Source organism: Chrysochloris asiatica, unplaced genomic scaffold, assembly GCF_000296735.1.
Source record: "Chrysochloris asiatica unplaced genomic scaffold, ChrAsi1.0 scaffold00125, whole genome shotgun sequence".
Classification (NCBI taxonomy): domain Eukaryota; kingdom Metazoa; phylum Chordata; class Mammalia; order Afrosoricida; family Chrysochloridae; genus Chrysochloris; species Chrysochloris asiatica.
Window position 1 is genome coordinate 6,706,917 of NW_006408643.1, and position 22,383 is coordinate 6,729,299.

The 22,383-nt window shown below is 45.9% G+C and overlaps 1 protein-coding gene across 1 annotated transcript in view; it reads left to right on the forward strand.

Moving 5' to 3' along the window:
* The window catches only part of LOC102834201 (zinc finger protein 62 homolog), a 39,146-nt gene extending 18,276 nt beyond the window's left edge, over positions 1–20,870 (forward strand). Inside the window, exons 3-7 of the mRNA XM_006869050.1 lie at positions 942–1,079; positions 15,179–15,305; positions 15,921–16,098; positions 16,622–17,589; positions 20,656–20,870. Of these exons, the coding sequence (XP_006869112.1) occupies positions 942–1,079; positions 15,179–15,305; positions 15,921–16,098; positions 16,622–17,589; positions 20,656–20,870 (1,626 nt within the window). The remainder of the gene's footprint in view (positions 1–941; positions 1,080–15,178; positions 15,306–15,920; positions 16,099–16,621; positions 17,590–20,655) is intronic.
* The last annotated feature ends 1,513 nt before the right edge of the window (positions 20,871–22,383 follow it).

Sequence of the window (22,383 nt, forward strand, 5' to 3'; positions counted from 1 at the left end):
AGTACTGTTATTTTTAACGGTTTGGGATTTGGGTGAAAGTTTACAGAGCAAATTGGTTTTCTGATTAACATACTTTTCAGAGACAGAAAAAGCTTACAAGATCTCTCAAGTGAATTCTCAAGGAACTAGGGAGGAGAAGGGGGCCTCTTCCTTTATTTTCAACCCGGAGAGTGAAAACCTATCCTTTTTCATTTGTATTTGACCCTACCAGAAACTGATCCAAAATAAATTCCCTTCCGGTGTAAAATGCTCGGCTGTGACTTGTAATGAACACAGATCATTTCTTACGGTTGGTCTGAGAGTTCTTGAGTCTAAACCAGGCCTGCAGGATTCAAACTTCATTCATATGACAGTAACTGGGGGAGTCAGTCCTGGATTTCAGGGTCTAAAATCTCAAGCGAGGGGTTAGGGACGGTGGACCCCTCAGTGCCATCATACCCACGTGTACGCAGATCCCTCATTCTTACAAGCGGACACAAGTCCCTGAGTGGCCCCTCAGCCCAGTCCGACCGCTGACCCCAGAGACACAAGACCCTCCAGTCCCCTCCTGGCTTGGCGTCCTGCCTCGGGACGAGAGGTCAGCCCCCTGGGAACCGAGTTTCTTTTTCTGCGCACTCTCTAGTCAAGGAGGAGCCATAGGAGACTGACAGACTGCGCAGCGCGCAGGACCAGAGCGAGCGCGTGAAATGCGGCCGTCTTGTGGGCGGGTCCTGAGCAATCCCCGCCCATAAGCAATGTGTTTCCGCCCTTGTCACGCAACAACCCTGGGACAACCCAATTAGGAACGTCAGGGGCGGGGTCTAGAGCACTATCCAATCACGACGTGTCTTACATTCGACTGGACGTCAATGTTGAGCGCGTCGTGGGTTTGAAGGTTACCTGTTCGCGCGACTCCGGGAGCCCGTGTTTTCGCAGACAGGACATCGGGCCCTCTGCCGAAGCCGGAGATGGTGAGCGCGGGGCCGTTCGAACGTAGGGCCCCCACCCTGAGGGACCGACGGCAGGACGAAGGGACCAGCCCCCGGGGTCTCGTCACGGACGGGCGGCCGGGGCCGGGGCGGAGGGGACGCCCGGAGCCTGTGAGGGGAAGCGGCGCCGGACGTGCTGAGACGCCGTCCCTCAGAGTGTGCGGGGTCTCCACGGGGGACTGAGGGGAGGTGGACACGGTGGGCAGGGGGTCACTGGAGGAATTGTCTCCGCCACGCGGGTTACAACAAAGGCAGGACGTTAGTGTGCCGATACGTGGCTCAGCGGATTCTTATCCCGAGACTGAGCCCGGTTCATAGGGGGGAACCTCGTCCATATAGAGTTTGGGTCCTTGGGGCGTTACAGGGTGGGCGAGGGCAGCTGTGTAAGGCTGGTATTTGCCATTTCAAACATTGGGCGGGAGGGAGCCGCGTGCAGGATAGCTGGGCAGTTTACGGAAGCGGAAGGAAGCGCTGTCTCCGGAGGAGGTGAGCCCTGATAGTCACGTGGGCTGAGGAGGGCTGTTGCTCGGCTCCTGAATGGGGACTCGGTCCTTGGAATGAGACGTGCCTTGGGGGGTGGGGACCAGTGCCTGTCTCACGGACTGAGTGGAGGTGGACGCGGTGGACAGGGGGTCACCGGGGACTGAGGAGAGGTGGATGTAGTGGACAGGGGGTCACTGTGGACAGGGGGGCACTGGGGAGGTGGACATGGCGGGGAGGGGGTCACGGTGGGCAGGGAGACACCGGAGACTGAGGGGAAGTGGACGCAGTGGACTGGGGATCACTGGGGACTGAAGGCAGGTGGACGGGGGTCCCTGGGGATAGAGGGGAGGTGGACGGGGGGCGGGGGGCATTGGGGAGGTGGGCACGGCGGGCCAGGGGGTCACCGGTGGGAGGTGGGCACCTAGGGAGAGGATCACCAGGGACTGAGGGGAGGTAGATGGGGGTCACTGGGGATAGAGGGGAGGTGGACATGGCGGGCAGGGGGTCACCTGCGGGAGGTGGATAGGGAGGGTCACTGGGAAATCAAAGACAATGACAGGCCACCAGGTTGGCTGTGGGTATGAGGGGTTTTTCAAAGTGCTAAATAACTAAAAACTAAACTTAGCTCTGTGGGTTAATGAGCTGGACTGCAGAGTCGATTTGCACCACATGGTCGGTGCTGGTTCAAGCTCACCAGCTGCTCTTCGGAAGCCTTATACAGGGAGCGCTTTTATCCAGATGTGCAAACGCATCTTTCTCCACCACATCTGCTGCTCTTTAGGAGGATCGCAGACCTAACTTCCCGATGGGCTGCTTCAGGGATGCTGAAACCCCCGGCCGGCCTTTGGGTCCATTTCCTGGAATGGCCCCTCACTTGCGCTGACCACATTCTTGCTTTCTGTCTGTTTGCTCAAGGGACTGTTAAAGTTTTATGAGAGTGGAAAATGGTCTCAGAAGCAGCTTTTAATTTAACAAAATGGATTCTGCATTCAATTCCTTATCAACCATGTTTGTGGGGCCAAATGATAAGGGTCTCCCACAGGTCGTGGAGGGGATGGCACTAGGAGGGGCGGCCACCCCGAGCGCTGGGGCATGTCCACTGGAGGGAGAACCAGCTGTCCACTCCGAGCCTTTCTGTAATGAAAGGCAGGTTCTGCCAGGTCTCTGTCCCTGGCTTTGTGGGGACACATCTCTTGGTTGATGGAGACAGGACGGTGAATTGGAAACATTCCCCAAGTAGATTTGTTTTTACAGACCAACTCCTGAGGCTGGGACACTTGGGAAAAAAACGTTTTTTCTCCAGAAGGCCCAGGACTTGGCTCAGAGGGCCATCATTTTCATTAAGCACAGCTGCCGGGCAGGTTTTCAGACCCAGCAGGTTCCTTTTCTTCATCAGGCAGCTGGTTCCTTTAAATGTAAAACGGTGGTTCCTTTTCGCCTTTTTCTTCTTCTTTCAGAGGGTAGGAAGTTTCTCTGGGTTTATTCCTTTTCCGGGCTGACTATGGGGCTGGGTGGAGACAGCGGCTCAGGAACTTTGTTACTTCCATCGGAATTGCGGGGGAAACACTCAACTGCACAAAGGAGCTCTGATAGCGTAGCGGTTACGAATCAGGCTGCAAACCTCAGGAACAGCAGTTCGAAACTACCAGCTGTTCCGTGGGAGAAAGATGAGGCTTTCTGCTCCCGTAAAGATTTAACAGCTTTGGAAACCCTGTACAGGGTCGCTATGAGTCGGAACCGATTCCACGGCACATAACAACAATTCACTTGCACACACAGATGAAGAAATGGATTGAAAAAAATCTGCTATGCAAGGCAGAGTTTGTGACAGTGTGTGATTCTGGTTGTCAGAGAAGAAAATTAGTATGGGTTGGCATACATTTCCTGAGATCAGTCTCTACAACATTTTTTTGTCACTTTCTTCCTGGAACATTGTGAGTACAAGTTTCAGAGAATCACTATATTTTCTCCGCCCCTTCCCTTGTTTGCCAAAGAGTGTTTCTGATTAACCCCTTAATGAGAGTCCACTCCCAATGATGCCTCTAGGTTTCATATGTCAAATGTGACCTGTTAAACAGAGACCATTCAGTTAATTGACTTAGAAGTTGTTTATTATGAGGATGATAGTTAATTGGTGTCTGTTTGGAAAAGAGATAAGTATCTACCAGTTATTTGAAGCCATAAAAGTGACTTAGCAAATGTGTGGAAACCAGTTGATTAGGTTAAGCCACTCAACAGCAGTGCCACAGGAGAAAACCCTGGCGGTGTACGCCCAGAAAGATTACAGGCAAGAAAGCCTCCTGGGACTGTGCCCCTCGGCCTCTGGGGGTCGCTTTGAGTAGAATCAACACCAAGGGAGGAAGGGGGGAAGGGGAGCTATTGTTTAGGGAGCAGCTAGTTTGCAGAGACCACTGGACTGCAAAGCTGTTTGAACCGCAAGGTCTGTATTCAGGCTCACCAGCCCCTCCTTGGAAACCCTATACAAGGTCCTTATGGGGGGAACCGACTTGACAACACTTAGCAACTGGTGAGAGTGACACAGCATGGCTAAGGTAACTGATTTCTCTCAGTTGACACGTATAATTTTACAAAAGTTAGGAAAAAAATAGAAGCAGCAGCAGCCGCATACTGTAGAATGTTCCAGCCTGGCTTTCTCCTTGGGCACAGTGTAAAGGTCCTGACTGCAGTTCAGCTTGGTCTTACTGTGAGAAAGAAGCATTTATGACACCAGTTTTGAACCTGTAAAGGAAGGGCCAGTTGGGTTTCTGGAGGAGCCTCTTTGTGTGCTGGGGAAAGCAAATGAGGGGAGGCAATCCCTCTGCAGGTCTGCTGGGAGGCTTTCATCCTCTCTGAGGGGGTAAATGTGGTTGCCTTGGGGGAGCTGTTTCCTGTGGGTTTAAATTTAATGGGGACAGAGGTGAGGAAATCAGATTGAGAAAGTGCAAAGATGAGCCTGGGAGGAAGGCTGCTTTGGGCTTGACGCCTGGAGAAAGGGTTTCTGTATCTGAGCATTTGTTTGCCTGGGACCCTTGACTCACTCAGGTTCAGTGCTCAATGCTGCTGAGAATTGAGGCCCTGCAGGAGAGAAAATGGGCCATGCCATAGAAATGTGTATGGAGAACTGGAACTGGATGGAGGAGGGGCTTTTTGGAGACAAGTGTAAAAACCTTTTGTGGCCGGCCATGTGGAGCTGTCCTTGTCTACAGGGCTGGATGTCCGATTTTGCAAAATTGAATAAAGAAAACCTCACTCTTGCTAAAATGAGTACAGACTGTGTTACTTGAGCGTTTGTCAGTATAGACAACGCTTCTCACACTTTGTATAAATCGCTGGATTTGGTTTGATAGTATTTGGATCCACCACTCGTCTGTCTGTTGTACTGAGGTAGTATTTTAAATACCAGTAGGAGCACCCATCGTGGACAGGTTTCAGCGGAGCGTCCAGACTAAGACAGACTTAGGAAGGAGAGGTAGACACATCTGAAAGGATTAGCCGTTGAAGACATGACAGTATTGTCTGATACAGTGCCAGGAGATGCACCCCTTGGGTTGGAAGGCAAACTCTGGGGAAGAGCTCCCTTTTCAAAGTAGAGTTGACCTTCGTGATGTGGATGGAGCAGAGTTTTCAGGGCCTTCATTTGTTAATAGGCATAACTCCTAATGAGAAGAAAGAACTGCAAACATTTATTAATTGAACATGGAATGTACGAAGGATTAATCTAGGAAAATGAGAAGTAAAAAAATGAAATGGCATGTATAAAGATTGATATCCTAGGCATTAATGAGCTAAAATGGACTGGTATTGGACATTTTGAGTCAATCATATGACTTACTATAATCAAATTGAAGCAGAGTGGCACCATCGTCAAAAAAGCATTTCAAAAAATATATCTAGAAGTACAGTGCTGTTTGTGATAGGACAGTATCCATACACATCCAAGGAAGATCTACTAATACAACAATTACTCATATTGACAACCGCTAAAGCCAATGATGAAGACATTGAAGAATTTACCAACTTCTTCAGTCTGAAATTGATCAAATAATGTAACCAAGATTTGATTACATGTAAGATTGACCATTACTGGTGATTGGAATGCAATAATCAGAAACAAAGAAGGATCAGTAGTTGGCCTTGGTGATAGAAATGGTTCTGTCACGTGACAGAATTTTGCAAGACTCACTCATTGCAAATACCTTTTTTCAACAACTTGTTGGGTACCATGGAGTGGGTACTGATTCACTGAGAGCCTGTGCACAACAGAAGGAAACACTGCTGGGTCCCGCGCCAGTCTCACAGTCATTGCTACTTTCAAGCCCATCTTGTTGAGGGGGTCTTCTTCTGTCAACAACACAGATGGCAACTATACACAAGGACCTCACCAGGTGAAATACACAAGAATCAAATTGACTACATCTGTGTTAAGAGATGATGGAAAACCATCATCAGCCAAAACAAGGCCAGGGGCCAACTATGGAATAGATCATAGGTAAGTTCCGACTGAAACTGAAGGAAACAAAACCAAGTCCACGAGAGCCAAAATATGACCTCTTGAACATATCCCACCTGAATTTAGAGGTCATCTCAAGAGTAGATTTAATGCATTGATCACTGATGATCAAAGACCGGGAGAGCTGTGCTTCTGCCCAACAAGTTATTTTCAGTTTATCTTACTATGTTACAACAATGCAGCTGGACTCAGATTTAATATTCTTAAGAAATGCCTGCACTATACATTATCAAAGGAGCTCTGGTAGCGTAGTGGTTACGAATTGGGCTGCAAACCTGAAGGTCAGCAGTTTGAAACTACCAGCTGTTCCGCGGGAGAAAGATGAGGCTTTCTTTTCCTGTAAAGATTTACAGCCTCGGAAACCCTGTACAGGGTCACTATGAATTGGAACTGACTCCATTGCACTTAACAACAACATACATTATCAGGAGAGGCCAGTCCTTGGAGAAGGACATTATGCTTGGTAAAGTGGAAGGTCACTTTACCAAGGAGCTGGATTGACAAAGTGCAGCAACAATGAGTGTACGTATGACAGCAGTTCTGAGGAGGGCCCAGGACCGCGCAGTAGTTCTTCTGTTGCACATAGGGTTGCTATGAGGAGGAACTTATGTGAGGCTACATTCTCAGGACTAATTTTATTCCTTCCTTATCTTGAAATAAGTTCATCAGTACCTAGAAACCTCTTTGTCACCTGCTTTCAGAACAAGCCCTCCGTACCCTGCTAGTCCTGTCACTGGTTTGCAGCCCCGCCCCGCTGTGAGAAAGCTCACCTCTAACTTCCAAGTACTTTAAGCTTTGTTCTTTGTCTAAAGTTTATATAACTTTGGGTAATTTTTGTGTCTCCCAGTCCATGGTTTCATTTCAGTGGATCATGAACTTTCTGATTTGCATGATTCTTAAACCCGTAACAAACCTTCTCAGTTTTACCTTGAAGCAGTGTTGAAGGTTTCCACACTGAACAGTTGGCTCAATTTTGTCTTTACATTGTTGCCCTTTATTTGTGTGCCTGTGATTTGAGTGAATGTTGACAGAGAAATTTGGTTTTCTATTCAACAGTTCACATGCATTTATTTTGACTTGTGACCTTGATCATAATCCCCATGATGTAACTAACACCTGCCCCTCCCACTTCCTCCTTGGTGTCTTTTCCTCCTTCCCTATCCTGTCCTACCTTGTGAGCTTTATCTCTGCACATGCTGCCCTTTTGACCTCCTTGGGGTGACTATTTTAATGTGCTGTTGTTCCCCTTAAGATGTTAAGTGCCTTTCGAGTTGGTTCCGACCCTGTATAGGGTTTCCAAGGAGCGGCTTGTGAGCTTGAACTGCCGACCTTGCAGTTTAAACCAACTTTGCAGTCCAGCATGTTAGCCTATACAGCACCACATCAGGACTCACCTATTGTTTGTCTCAAAATTGAGCCAGGAGGGTGTTTTATTCCAGCTAGAAGAGGATCTAAGGGCCATATGCCCTTGGTTACTGTTGAGTCATGGTGTTTAGTGCCATCGAGTTGGCGCCGACTCATAGCAACCCTGTATAGGGTTTCTGAGGAGTGACTGGTGGGTTTGAACGGCTACCTTGTGGTCCAGGTCCAGTGGTGGGTACCTACAGCACCACACTAGGACTCCTGTTGAGTCATGTAAGAGGTTTTTTTAAACATATATAAGATTTGTTAAGTACTATTGAGTCAGTTCCGACTCCTAGTGACCGAGTATAGGGTTTCTGAAGAGCGGCTAGTGAGTTTGAACCACCCTCCTTGCAGTTCAAAACAACCTTGAGGTGTCAGTGTGTGAGGTGTCAGTGTGTTCTGATACAAGTTGTGTTGTAGGGAAAAAAGAAAAGACGAATGTTGTTTCAAGGGTAAAACAGAGGTTTAATAGGCTTTAAAGAATGATTCGCGTTGGGAACTTGATGAAGCCCGAGGTACAATAATTACAGAGGTTTATATGGGGTTTATTGACTACGCAAAGGCTTTCGATTGTGTGGATCATGACAAGCTATGGACAACATTGAGAAGTATGAGTATTCCAGAACACTTAATTGTACTTCTAAGAAATCTGTACCTGGACCAAGAAGCAGTTGTTCGAACAGAACATGGGAACACTGAATGTTTTAAAATTGGGAAAGGTGTGAGACAGGGTTGTATTCTTTCACCATACTTATTCAACCTGTATGCTGAGCAAATAATACGAGAAGCTGGGTTCTATGAAGAAAAACGTGGCATCAGGATTGGAGGAAGACTCATTAACAACCTGCGATATGCAGATGATACAACCTTGATCGCTGAAAGTGAACAGGACTTGAAACATTTACTTATGAAGATCAAAGAGCACAGCCTTCCATATGGATTACATCTCAATGTCAAGAAAACAAAAATTCTCACCACTGGACCAATAAACAACATTCTTATCAATGGAGAAGAGATTGACGTTGTCAAGGACTTCATTCTTCTTGGATCAACTATCAACACTAGTGGAAGCAGCAGTCAAGAGATCAGACGACGTATTGCATTGGGCAAATCTGCTGTACAGGAACTTTTTAAAGTATTGAAGAGCAGAGATGTCAGCTTGAGGACTAAGGTGCTCCTGACCCAGGCCATTGTTTTTTCAATATCCTCATATGGATGCGAAAACTGGACAGTGAATAAGGAAGATCGTAGAAGAATTGATGCCTTTGAGTTGTGGTGTTGGAGGAAAATACTGAAAGTGCCATGGACTGCCAAAAGAACCAATAGATCTGTTTTGGAAGAAGTGCAGCCAGAGTGCTCCTTGGAGGCCAGGATGGCTAAGCTTCGTCTCTCCTACTTTGGACATATTGTCCGGAGGAAACAGTCGCTGGAGAAGGATGTCATGCTGGGTAAGGTGGAGGGTCAGAGAAAAAGAGGAAGACCCCTAACGAGATGGATCAGCCAGGTGGCATCATTGATGGCGTCAAGTGTGGCAGCGGTAGTGAGGTTGGCCCAGGATTGGACATTGTTTCATTCTGCTGTGCATGGGGTCGCTATGAGTCGGTTCCGACTCGATGGCACCTGACAACAACAACAACACATGGGGTTTGGACTCCTGGTGTGGTGCTAGGATCAGCGCTGGACCGCGAAGCACAAGGTTGGCAGTTCAAACCCACCAGCTGCTCCTTGGAAACCCTATACAGGGTCACTATGAGTTGCAACCCATGTGACAGCACTTAGGGGCAATAACAGTATATAGTATTTAGACCAAGAGCAGCACTTCCAGCACGCGGAAGTTAGAGATATGCTTTCTCACAGTCAGACTGCTAGTGAAGGGGCTAAAGGGTGACAAGATGACAGGCCAGGGGCGGGGCAGCGTCAGGAGGGGGCTTGTTCTGAAATCAGAGAACAGATCTGTGTGCTAGGTATTGAAATGAACTATCTTAAGACTTAGGGCCCTCACAATATAGTACAGGCAAACTTAAGAATTGTAAGTATCAGTCCACAACTGCATGATTTTCACACGGTGGTTGGTTGTGTGCCGTTAAGTCAGGTCTGACTCATAGCGCCCCCGTATTGGGTTTCCGACTCTTTGTAGGCTATAAATCTTTACGGGAGCAGAAAAGCTTCGTTTTTTCTCCAGCGGAGTGCCTGGTCCATTCAAACCGCTGACCTTGTGGTTAGCCCACCAACTCATACCCATTACTCTACCAGGCTTGTTTATAACAACACAGCTTCTGAGACCACCCTGCAAAAGGGGGTTCAGCTCATCCTTTGAACAAGTGATGACATCCCATACCTGCATGACCGCAGGATAGCAGACACAGGATAGAGTCCAGTCTCAGAACCTGTGCGTCACTGGTATTATTTTAAATGCTCTTGATCTGTTGACTTCATTTAAAAATCTAAATTTTAATTTTAATTGACTTTATTATCAGCATCTTTATAATTCTGATCTTTGTCTTTGGGAGTTGGAAACATTACATATAAACTTGTTGATAAATGTTAATGCATACATAAAAAATACACACGTCATGAAAATTGATTCTGATGATGAGTTAGAGTTGGGTGTTGTTGGTATTTCCCCCTTGTGGAAGGTTCCGGATCATGGGTGGCGTTTCTAGAAAACCAGTGAGAGTTTTCTTGTTTCCTCATCGGCTTCACATAGCATCTCCTGGTGTCCTGCATCTGCCTACACCTTAGCAAAATGGTCGGCATGCAACCAAAGCCCCAATTCAGTTTAGAACTCCAGCTAATCTGTTCACGGTAAAAGTTTCTGACAGCTTCTCTTCTTCACCATCTCTCTCTTCAGCATTTCTTTCCTCTTCAGAATCTGTCATTTCCCCTTCCTCCTGAGCTGTGCATATCAAGTTCAGGTTCAGCATTCTGAAAGTTCTATCATTTTAACTCTTACGTTATGTCTAGGATTCATTTTTTTTTAGAAAATGCTTTTATTGTGGATTAAGTGAAGGTTTAAATCAGGCAGATTATCCATTTTACATTTTAAAAATCATGCTTTGTTTCACTGCAATGATTGCAGTTCCCTCCATAGGCCATCAGTTAGCAACATTTACCTCTATTCCCGCCCCTTTTTTTGATGTACCCATGCAAAACAAAAAATATATATTCATGTAAATGTCCAAAGGTCACATTTTGCAAACTAGCCTCCTGCCCTCAGGCACACAGCCTTTCTCTGTCCAGGGCCCCAGAGTCCTCAGCGGCTCGCTCTCTCCATGCCAATCAGTTCTGCCGTTACCGCTTTCCTGGTTAGACTCTCAGGCTCCACTCATGGTCTTTTCTTTTGCTGGTCCTGGGATCTTCTGGTCCTGAAATGAAAGATTAACTACTTCTTCCCCCTTTTAGTTACACATCACCTACATTTACAGTTAAGACCACTGTAATTAGTCCTGATAAGTTAATCACAATTCAATCATCAAAGTCTAGGATTCATTTTGAATTAACTTTTGTATCTTGTGTCTTAGACTGATGGCTCTGCTAGAAAAAATTTAAAGTTCTATTAAAAGAGTAAAATTATATAGAAATGGGGAGAGATTTACAGACATCCGTGCAAGATGTTACAGTGCTCAAACTGCAGGGAGCACAGTACTGGTTTTAAAGGGCATGCAAACAAAGGACTGTGTGCCCACATAGGCAGATAGGTAAAAGGGAGGAAGCATGGCAAAAGTTACAAAGAGTTTTTGTCAAACTACAAGCTCAAAATGTGATTGGTTAGCTTCTATGTTACATCAGAAGGAGAGTTGTTTAACAAAGTTTTCTTTGGGAACTAATTTGCTATTCCATCTGCATTGTGTCTCTACCTTAGTTGAAGGAGCTCTGGTAGCGTAGTGGTTACGAGTCGGGCTGCGAACTGCAAGGTCAGAAGTTTGAAACTACCAGCTGTTCTGGGGGAGAGAAAGATGAGGCTTTCTGCTCCCATAAAGATTTACAGCCTTGGAAACCCTGTACAGGGCCGCTATGAGTTGGAACGGACTCCACGGCACATAACACCACCAATATAAACTGCCTGCTCTGGTGCTATAGGATAAGCACTGGACTGATAATCACAAGGTTGGCCGTGGAAACCCACAAGCCGCAATTGGAAACCCTATACAGGGTCGCTATGACCTACAACAACAACAACATTAGTAACACAGTGAAAAATTCAACTATGTGAACTGTTAATTTTGGGAGACAGGATTGTGAACTCATACTTGACACATATCTTTCTTGTAGTTGTTGTTAAGTGCCATTGAGTCGGTTCAGACTCATAGCGACCCTGTGTAGGGTTTTCAAGGAGTGGCAAGTGGGTTTGAACCATTAACCTCTTAATTCAAATCAACATTGTGGTCCGGTGCTTGCTGTACAGTGCCACACAGCCACAAAACTATCTTCTGGCTCTAGTTTCTTTAATGGATTTGGTTCTATCTTCTGTCCTGCTGACCGAGGGGCCTTCGCAGGTCAGCAGGATAAACCATTCTTAACAGGCACCAAGCAATTCTTTTATCTAAGAAATCCTGACCTTTGTCTTCATTGTTTTCCAGGCAGTAAAACTTTTGACAGAAAAACTGAATGGTTTCTTTAGAAAAGCAAAAATGACGGTAGATCATCAAGGAATTAGAGATAAGTTACACTTCTTCTTTTCCAATCAGGATACCTTTTATTTTTGGATAATAGTTTGGCTAGGTGGCCTGGTCAGAACTTCCAATATATTGTTGAAGAGAGAGGATGAGCTTGAGACAAGACATCCATGTGGGTATCATGAAGATTAATGGTATTTTTCTAGTGACAACACAGATAAGATTAGAACGAGCTGTGAAATTGTTCCTCATCTCCAGATGCATTGTGACTTTTTTTTTTTTTTTGCTAGTGTCAACTGCATTGTGGTTAGAAATGATGATTTATGAAAGACCCATATTCCTAATTTTAAGGCCTAACTTTATGCTGTCCGGACTCTCTTTAGGAATGATTAAGATGTCTTATCCCTGTTTTTCTCATTTCCTTTTCTACTTAGCTCTAAATGGTAGCCTCGTTGCCAGTTTTTTAGTTGACTCTTAGAAAGGCTAAAATGTATTAGACCTGTATGAACAATGGTGTTTTTCCAAAAGTGCAGTTATACATAGTTTAGAACCAGATACACAATAATAATTTGTTTTGAATATGACTGAACAGGTAAATTTCAGGAGAAATGATTTCTTTTGAAGGTTCAGAATTGTTCCATAGATTTTCTTCAGTTTTTGTTTTCTTGTTTAAGCTTTAAAATGCTTGAGTGCTTCGCTGCTCACTGAAAGGTTGGTCAAACCAGGGCTACCTCAGAAGAAAGGCTTAGTGATCTACTTCCAAAAAATCAGCCATTGAAAACGTCCGGGCACAGCTCTTCTTTTTTTTTTTTAATGTTTTTTTGTGAGATATGTGATAGTTTACATGGGAGAACATTAGCTTTACATTCATCCTATCGATATCGTTTCATGGCTATAGTTATAATCCCCTTCATGCATCATCAACAAACCAAAGGGTATACCCTGCAAGCCTGCCCTCGGGGTCGTCAGCACACAACTCCTCTACCTCTCTGGGTCTAGAGTCCCTGGTCGCTTCGTCTCTCCACGTCTCTCCACGTCATCATCTCTGCCTCCATCTCTGGCATCACTGCTTCTCTGGGTAGGGTCCTGCTCTCCGCTCTCCTCCCTTGATGGTCCCAGGGACCATAGCTTTACTCGTAACACATATGGGGGTGCCATGAATTGACCTGATGGCAGCTGTTTATAATTTCCTCTTCTTGGGGAACACATTCAAATATTAGTTCTGTTGTAACACCCACATCACTGAATGGATTCCTTTGACACCAGTTTTCTCTAAATATGAAATGCACCATTATTTTATACACATGTAAAAATTGGGAAATTATAGGACCATCAAAGGGGAAGAGCACAAGTGGAATGTGGGACCCTATTGAGAGAAGCAGTGACACCAGAGGTGGAGGCAGAGATGGGGACACAGAGAGAGGGAGCAGCTGAGGACTCTAGACTCATGGAAAGAGAGGGACTGAGAGCTGGTGGCCAGGAGGCAGGCTTGCAGAATGAATGCGCCCTTTGGTGATGTGTTTAAAACCATAAAGAACTAAAATGAATAGAGAGAAATACTATTAACTGATGGTTCGTGGAGGGGATTATAATCATTGTAATGAGACAAAGTATATGATTTGTTGAATGTAAAACTCATCTGCCCTGTAAACTTTCACTCAAATCACAAAAACTTTAAAAAAAAAAGGGTGGGGGGAATTAAATACAAACGTCTCTGATCCCATGTTCCCTAACTCATTCAATGCAGGGACATTATTCAGTTCACTGAACATGCAAGGTGAATACAGACTAGACCCTCTGGTTGTTGCAATACACTAAGCCACTGTGGGTCCTCCAGGGTTAGTTTTCTCATGTTCTGCTTTTCTGTTTTTTAATCCCTTCCTTTTAGTTTCTTTACAAACCATGGTGGTGCTTCGACTAAGCACTAGGCTGCGGCCCACAAGATGGGTGGTTGGAACCCACCCGCTGCTCTGTGGGAGAACGCTGAGGCTGGCTGCTTTGATAAAGCTTTATAGCCTCAGGGAACACTTCTCTGGCCTGTGTGCATTGCTGTGACTTGGAGCCAACTCAGTGGTTGTGGGTTTGCTTCTGAGGGACCATATTGTAAACTTTTGCCTTCTGGAGTTGACTCGTTTCCCTGCTATCTAACTGCGGTTGAGTATCAGTCCTTTCTTTGTAGCTGATAGGGGTGGCACTTTTTCTGTCATTGAATGTCTTGAATTTTAGGGCTTTCTTTAGGCCCCCACACCCCATGCCTTGTTCTTTATTTCCGTATTCTCTAAAGATACCGTTTGGGCCAGTTTTCTTGTCTCCACTGAAACCACCTTGGTTTCTTCAGCCCAGTCAGTCTCTCTTTGGTACACTTCCCTCCAGTCCCTCCAGGTCTGGTGCTGCAGAGGGAGTGCTAATGACACATTCGGTAAAATATTGGGCTGCTAGTGGAGAAGTCAGCAGTCCACCCTGAGGGAGGAAGAGAAGACAGTCGGCTCCAGAAACGGTGTGCAGTCTCAGGAACTCTACGTACGCAGCAGTGTTTGCCCTAAATGGTTACTGAGTCTGCACTGGCTCGCTGGCAGTGGGCTTGGTTACTGGCCTAGTGAGTCTACGCGAGTCAGGGGGCTCCTCCTGTCAGGGAGTGTCTGGTCCCAGGACCCTGACCCCCTCTTCTCACAGCATCCCCATCCTCCTTTCGCTGAGTTTGAGATCACACCCAGCCCTGTGTCTCTCTCTGCTCTCCCACGTGGGACTTCTCGAAATGAAGCAGTGTCTACCCTGAGTGTTTATAATGCTGGGACATTTTTGCTCCCGTTCTTTGTGTCTAATAAGAAAACAGTATCCGAACGAACGATTCCCAGTGTTGGTTTTAACTTTTTATTGTGAGTTTTGGGTGAATTCATTTTCTTTTCGTTGTTTTCTGATTGATGACTTTGCCTTTATCCTGCCCCTAAGTCTGCCCAATATCACTAAAAGTGATCATATTTAATGATGTGGGCCTAAATATATAGCAGCCTATTTGTCTGACATCATGCTTTCAAAGCACCTACCACCCCCCAAATATGTTGTGTTTTGTTGCCTTAATGATGATCTTTTATGAGGGTGCCAGGTTCCTGTGGCTCAGAATCCTGGGCTGGCAGCCTCCTCCCTCCTCCTGCACACACTGGGGAGAAAGTGCTGAAACACTGTGTGGGATCTTTTAGGACTCGATTCTCTTTGAGGACGTGGCTGTGAACTTCACCTGGGACGAGTGGGCATTGCTGGATGCTGCTCAGAGGAAGCTGTACAAGGATGTGATGCTGGAAACCTTCTGGAACTTGGCTTCAGTGGGTAAGGACGGCACCATTCAGTCACATCTTCCTTTTCGGAACAAATGTATCTAGCACATGATCCCTTTGAAAATTTATGCTGAGAAATGGGAATGCGTTAAGAAAAAAGACAGGTTCGGCTCTAGACCGCCTAAAACTTGAGGTCAGTGAGCTTTTCCTTGAAAACTGTTGTTTCATGTGTTTTTCTTTCTCTTTATAAAAATCTCAAGGCTCCATGCACTTGTCAGTTTGGGCATAGTATCCTGTGGAGCACAGAGAAGCTTTGTGGTAAATAACAGGATTCTATTTAGAAATATCAGAACTATAAACTAGTCTTTGAATGTTCCCAAAGATGCGTAGTAGAAAGTCTCCTTCTAAATCAGAGCAGCCTTTGGAAACCCTCTGGGTCCTAGCTGTACTGTGACCCAGTGGGGCTGACTCTACTGCAGCTTCTTTGTGAACTGGCTGCCATTTTCACCCACTCTCCCCGTTTTTGTCAAAACCCCTAGTTTCCTTTGCTCACGTATCAATCATTCCTTCTAAAATTCGTTTATCCTTCTGTGTCAACACATGAAAAGAAATCCACAAATGGTCATTTTTCTGTTTTCATAAGAAATTGTGTTATCAATTTTTACAGGTAGTCGTGCTCGAACTAAACGCAGCAGACCAAGTCCTCGCCAGGACAGTTTTTGGAATGAAATCTCCAGTGATAAGAAAATAAAAAATTTCATAAATGATTCTTTGTCTGATTTGGAAGAAAAAAAGAAACTTGGCAATACTGAAGATCAGCCCCAAAGCCAGAAGCAGCGTTCCAGGTGAGGGGAATGTTTGCTGTTGGTAAGTGCTGTCGAGTCCGTTCCGACGTGTGGCAGCCCTCTGTAGGCTTTCTGAGTGAGACTCCATCTTTGTGGGAGCAGAGAGCTTCATCTTTCTCTTTGGAGTGGTTGGTGGGTTCCAGTCACTGACTCACTCTGTAGTTCACAATCCATTGCTTATTCTACAGAGCCAACCACTGACCTTATGGTCAGCAGTCCCATGCTTATCCAACAGAAGATTGTTAAGACGATCTTAAAAATGAAAGAACAGTAAAATGTAGATAAGTAATCATGTGCTCAGAATTCTCACAAGACAGTATCTTCCTAAGTGTGATGTAGATGTTAAGGGTTGTGAAACTTATTTCTGATGGAATGCAATGTCTTCATTCAAGCCCTCAGCCAACTAACTATTCAGGCTATTCCACTTTGAAACTATGCAGAAAACTTCCTCAGCCCCTGAAAGTGGGCACTGTGTGGTCACTGTGTGGTCATACTAATGATACATTTCGCTCCTCATCTTTAGGGAACGTGGGAGTGACTCCAGAGGACAGACCACCCCTGCTGCATGCAAAGTGTGCGGGAAAACCTTTAAGCACTCCTCCTCCCTTAAAGTACATTTAAGACGGCACAGTGGAGAGAAGCCTTATGAATGTAAGGAGTGTGGGAAAGCCTTCAGTTCTTACTCCTCCCTTCACGGACACGAGAAAACACACAGTGAACAGAAAACACATGACTGTAAGCAGTGTGGCGTAAGTTTCACTTGTTCCAAATCCTTGCAAACACATATGAAAACACACAATGGAGAGAAGCCCAGTGAATGTAAGCAGTGTGGCAAAGTCTTCACTTGTCCCAAATACTTTCAGAAGCATGTGAAAATGCACACTAGAGAGAAACCCTATGAATGTAAACAGTGTGGGAAAGCCTTCATGGTTCTCTCTTACCTTGAGAGCCACATACGAATGCACACTGGCGAGAAGCCCTTTGAATGTACACAATGTGGGAAAGCTTTCAGTTCACCCAGCTCCCTGCAAGCACATATGAAAACGCACTCTGATAAGAAACCCTATGAATGTAACCAGTGTGGGAAAACCTTTATGCATTCGTCTTCCCTTAAACTGCACTTAAGACGGCACAGTGGAGAGAAGCCGTATGAATGTAAGGAGTGTGGGAAGGCCTTCAGTTGCCCCACATACTTCCGAGAGCACGTGAGGATGCACACTGGAGAGAAGCCCTATGAGTGCAAGTACTGCTGGAGAGCCTTCAGTTTCTACTCATCCCTTCAAGAACACGAGCGAACACACACTGGAGAGAAACCCTACAAATGTAAGCAGTGCGGGAAAGCCTTCACCTGCTACTCCTCCCTCCACGGACACGAGAAGACACACAGTGAACAGAAACCTTACGAGTGTAAGCAGTGTGGCAAAGGTTTCAGGTGTCCCAAATACTTCCGACAGCATGTCAACATGCACAGTGAAGAGAAACCCTATGAATGTAAGGAGTGTGGGAAGGTCTACAGTATGCCCGCAAACCTTCGACAACACATGACAACACACAGTAGAGAGAGACCCTATGAATGTAAACAATGTGGGAAAACCTTCAGTTGGTCTACGTCGTTTCGATTACACATGAAAACTCACTCTGATGAGAAACCTTATGAATGTAAGCAATGTGGGAAAGCCTACAAGTGTCTTACGTCCCTTCAAGGACATCTGAAAAAACACATTGGAGAGAAACTGTAAGAACTCAGGGCATGTTGGGAAGCCTTCCTTCACCCTGAAAGCCTTGTAAAGAATCGCATGAATGTCAAGGGTATGGAACAACCTTCAGGTATCATGTCCACAAAAACCCAGAGGAGGAAAACCTTGTTACAGATACGATAATGCCTATGTAGACCCCTCATCTTCTATACAGAGCTGTTTATTAATTTCTAGGTCATGTATTAAGTATAAGCGTATCTTTGGGGGGTGCGAAGAGTTAAGTGCTTGACTAGTAACTGAGTTCAGTGAGTTGCAGCCTCCCCAGAGGGGCCTCAGGAGAACGTCTTGAAGAAGTCTTGACAATCTACTTGTTAAACCACAGTCTGGAGAACCCCGGGGGCGCGGTGCACTGGCTCACGGGGGGCTTGGAGGGGGAAGGGGCAGCTAGTTTGATGTTTGTTTTTTACGTAACTTTTCAGCTGTAGCTCATATTTTGTTACATAAAATGTTAAATAGTTGTGCATTTGTATAAAATTGACCTCATTTCCTTTACACTGTCCTTTGAATCCATAAGTTTTTGTTTGTTTTTGTATATGTAACATGGAATAATTTTATATAAAAAGTTTTTGATTTCTAATTTTCATTCAATTTCTAATAATGTGGTCTCCTGGATTGAGTAGGTTCCCATTACAGGGACCCCAAGTCCAAAGAATGTGCTTAGTTCCAGACTCTTCTTTCTTGCTGGTCACAAGCCCCTCTTCCTCCTCTGGAATGACATAACTGACCAGTCCCCAGGGTGAGTGAGGCTTCATACACTGTATTTGCGTGATCTCACCCCCAAAAGGGTATCCTGTGCCTTATTTACATTGTTTGCAAAGTGCCCAATCCCCACGGATTGTGGGCTACAAGCACCTCACATTTGCAGAGTGCTCCTTGGAGGCCAGGATGGCCAGACTTCGTGTCTCAGACTTCAGACATATTGTCAGGAGGGACTAGTCGCTGGAGAAGGATATCATGTTAGGTGAGGTGAAGGGTCAGAGAAAAAGAGGAAGACCCCCAGTGAGATGGATTGGCCAAGTGGCGGCATCAATGGGCTCAAGTGTGGCTTGGCCCAGGATCGGGCAGTGTTTCATTCTGCTGTGCATAAGGTTGCTTTGAGTCGGTATCGACTCAATGGCACCTCACAACCACCACCACCACCCAGTTATTTGGTGGGAGTTACAAAGACTTAGGCTAGCAGGGCCACATGAAGTGCCACAGCCTAGCTCCCACCACAGCATTGATGTTAATTAACGTTAAATCAGTCAGCAATCATGTGCTAGGCTGTGGTTCGAAGTCCAGTGTTGGTCTATACAGCACCACAGTTTCTTAATTCCATCCGGATAGATTTAATGCTGCACCCAAAGTGAAGGGAAATGGCTAGAGAGATGAAACACGGATGTCTAGTGTCACCACAGCAGAAACACTGACCACCGTGGACGGCTTTAACAAACAGGCAGATTTACTCACAGTTTCAGAGGCTCCAGAGCTGAAATCAGAACGCTGCTCAGGGGTGTCCTTGTCTGCTTTCAGCAAAGCACTGCTTGGAGGGTTCCATGTGTCTTGGCATCAACTTTTTCTTGGATCTAGGAATTTTACAGGGATCCTGGTGAGCTTGGAGGACCATCCAACTAAACACACACACACGCACCTGCTCAGGGATTCCATCCAAGGAAACTGAGGGCTTTCTATGACATAAACTGGCCTGCTTTTGGGGTAAGCTAGCCAGCCACCCCTCTGGATACAAGGGCCAGTTAGTTGTGTCCCAGTTTTTTTCATGAACCTGTAATTTACCTGAACCATCAAACAGTACTGAAAAAACTGCCTTTGGTTCTGCCCGAGCCCTCCTGGCTGCCTGTTAACAGGAGAGAGAGAAAAAAGTGTGTGCTTGGAGACTAACTGAGATGGACAAAAAGAGGAGGGTCCCAACTCCCTCTCACAAGGCTGAAGCCAGTGTGGAGTTCTAAACCATGGTTCTGGGCGACCTCATGGCTTATGGTGGCATTCAGCAGAGCATCACTGACCTGAGGGGCCTGAGATATCTCTGTGAGGAGACTGGTCGTCCTGATGAATGAAGCGATTGTGTACCCTTTTCCTTGCCCTGGTTTCCTCCCTTCCTCTTTGTGATATGCCTGTGGTTTGTCTGAGGGAGGACAATGGGAAATCAACCCTACTAGGAACTATGTTAGCAAACTTTAAAAAGGGACTCACAGGGGATTTTGAAGTAACTGTGTCCCCGGGGAAACAAAGAACTTTATGTGAACTGGAGTGGCCCAAGTTTGTGGAGTAGGATAGCCCCCCAAAAAACAATCTACCAGAGAACCAGGGCACCCAGACCAATTCCTGTACATGGATATTTGGCTTTAATTAATCCGACAACCGCCTCCCTGGCGTAGAGGCCAGGCATCAAAGGTTTTAATAACCAATGCAGAAAATATATCAGGGAAGCACTCAGCCCAGCCAGACAACTCAGCTGCCTAAAGCTTCTGCAATACTCCCTCCTATATGGAAAAACCCTCTTATAAGGCTCCAGTGAGAACCAAAAGCTGCAAACAAGACCCTGAAACTAAAGCTAACAACAAAAAAGTTAAATTCTGCCTTTGTAAATCAAAGCTCAGGAGATAAACACTGAAAGCCACAAAAACTAGAGGGATTTACAGAGAAATTCCACCCAACTAATGAAAATGCCGACCGGTCGGGCTCACCTAGCCCCGGAGCCTATGATCCGAATCCAAGTGGGGGCAAGGAACGGACGATTCCCTAGTCACTCAACCTATAGCTCCCTGGACTCAGAAACATGTCACCATTCTGGGAGCTATAGGTGGTGTTGCCAACCAAGCCGCCTGCCAGCTCCGAAAGTGTGTATTAGGGGCTGTAATTAAAGATCAGTTCCTGTACATTCCAGACTGTCCCTTCCCGCTTCTGGGCCGTGATCTCTTAAACAAGCTCCAAGTGCAGATCACTTTCACAGACAAAGGGGATCTGCAGCTAAAGTTACCTCTGGGTTCATTCTTCCTCACCCTGTTAGTACCCTGAGAGGAAAAATGGAGGTTATTTAAGGGTCCCACGGAATAAATTAGGACTCTACCCTTTTTACTAAATGGCCTGGGGTGTGGACTGAAGACAATCCTGGGCTGGCTCTAAACTATGCGCCAGTGTACATAGCAGTGTAATCAACCAGCCTGGTAAAAATCAAGCCATCCCAAGACTCAAAAGCAAATTCTTGAGTTCCTGGGATCAATAGGATTCTGCCACCAATAAGATTGCAAACTTTGCTGAAATCTCTCGGCCCCTTTAGGAAGCCACAGAGGGCTGGGAGGCTGAGCCCCTGTGCTGGGGCTGGGAATAAGAAACAGCCTCCCAGAGGCTTAAAACGGAACTCCAATCAGCACTGGGTCTACCAGACATTTCCAAGGCCTTTATGTGTCAGACATTATAAACAGCAGCGGGGGTACTAGGTACAGTAGGCTCATGGGTGAGGCCAGTGGCATATCTATCCCAACAACTGGGGGGGGGGGGGGGGGGGGGGGTGAATGGCCCCCTGAGCCTGAGCACCCTTGCAGCCACCACTCTCCTAGTACCGGAAGCCGACAGACTCACCCTAGGGCAGACCTTAATAGTGAGAACAACTCACTCTGTGTTCACCTTCATGAACACCAAAGAGCACCACTGGTTAACCAACTCTAGGCTTCCTAAGTACCAGGGGCTGTTAGGTGAGAACCCCCAAGTCACCTTAGAACTAGCAAAAACCCTAAATCTGACTACACTACTGCCCATAGGAAAAGGCACCCCAGAACACAACTGCATTGAGGTCACAGAAACTGTGTTATATACTGATGGGAATAGTTTCCTGGACACAGGAGGGGAACAACGGGCAAGATGCACACTATAGTCACTCGAAATGAAACTATAATGGCAAGGGCGCTCCCCAAGGGAACCTCTGCCCAAAAGGCTGAACTAATCGCCTTGACCCCAGCCCTAAAACGAAGCAGAACCAAAGGGTTAATATTTACTCAGATTCCAAGTATTTGTTTTTGATGCTTCATGTTCATGGAACTATACATATAAGAAAAGGGGAGTGCTAACCGCAGGAGGGAAAGCAAGCAAGCATCCGCCCGAAACCCTGGAGTCACTAGATAGATGCTGTAGACCAAGAGACACCTGTTCGAACAGAACCTGAGAACACTGAATGGTTAAAATTAAGAAAGGTGTGAGACAGCGTTGTATTCTTTCACCATACTTACTCAACCTGTATGCTGAGCACATCATCCGAGAAGCTGGGTTCTATGAAGAAAAACGTGGCATCAGGATTGGAGGAAGACTCGTTAACAACCTGTGATATGCAGATGATACAACTTTGCTTGCTGAAAGTGAAGAAGACTTGAAACATTTACTGATGAAGATCAAAGAGCACAGCCTTCAGTATGGCTTACATCTCAATGTAAAGAAAACAAAAATCCTCACCACTGGACCAATAAACATTCTTAGCAACGGAAAAATGATTGAAGTTGTCAAGGACTTCATTCTTCTTGGATCAACTATCAACACT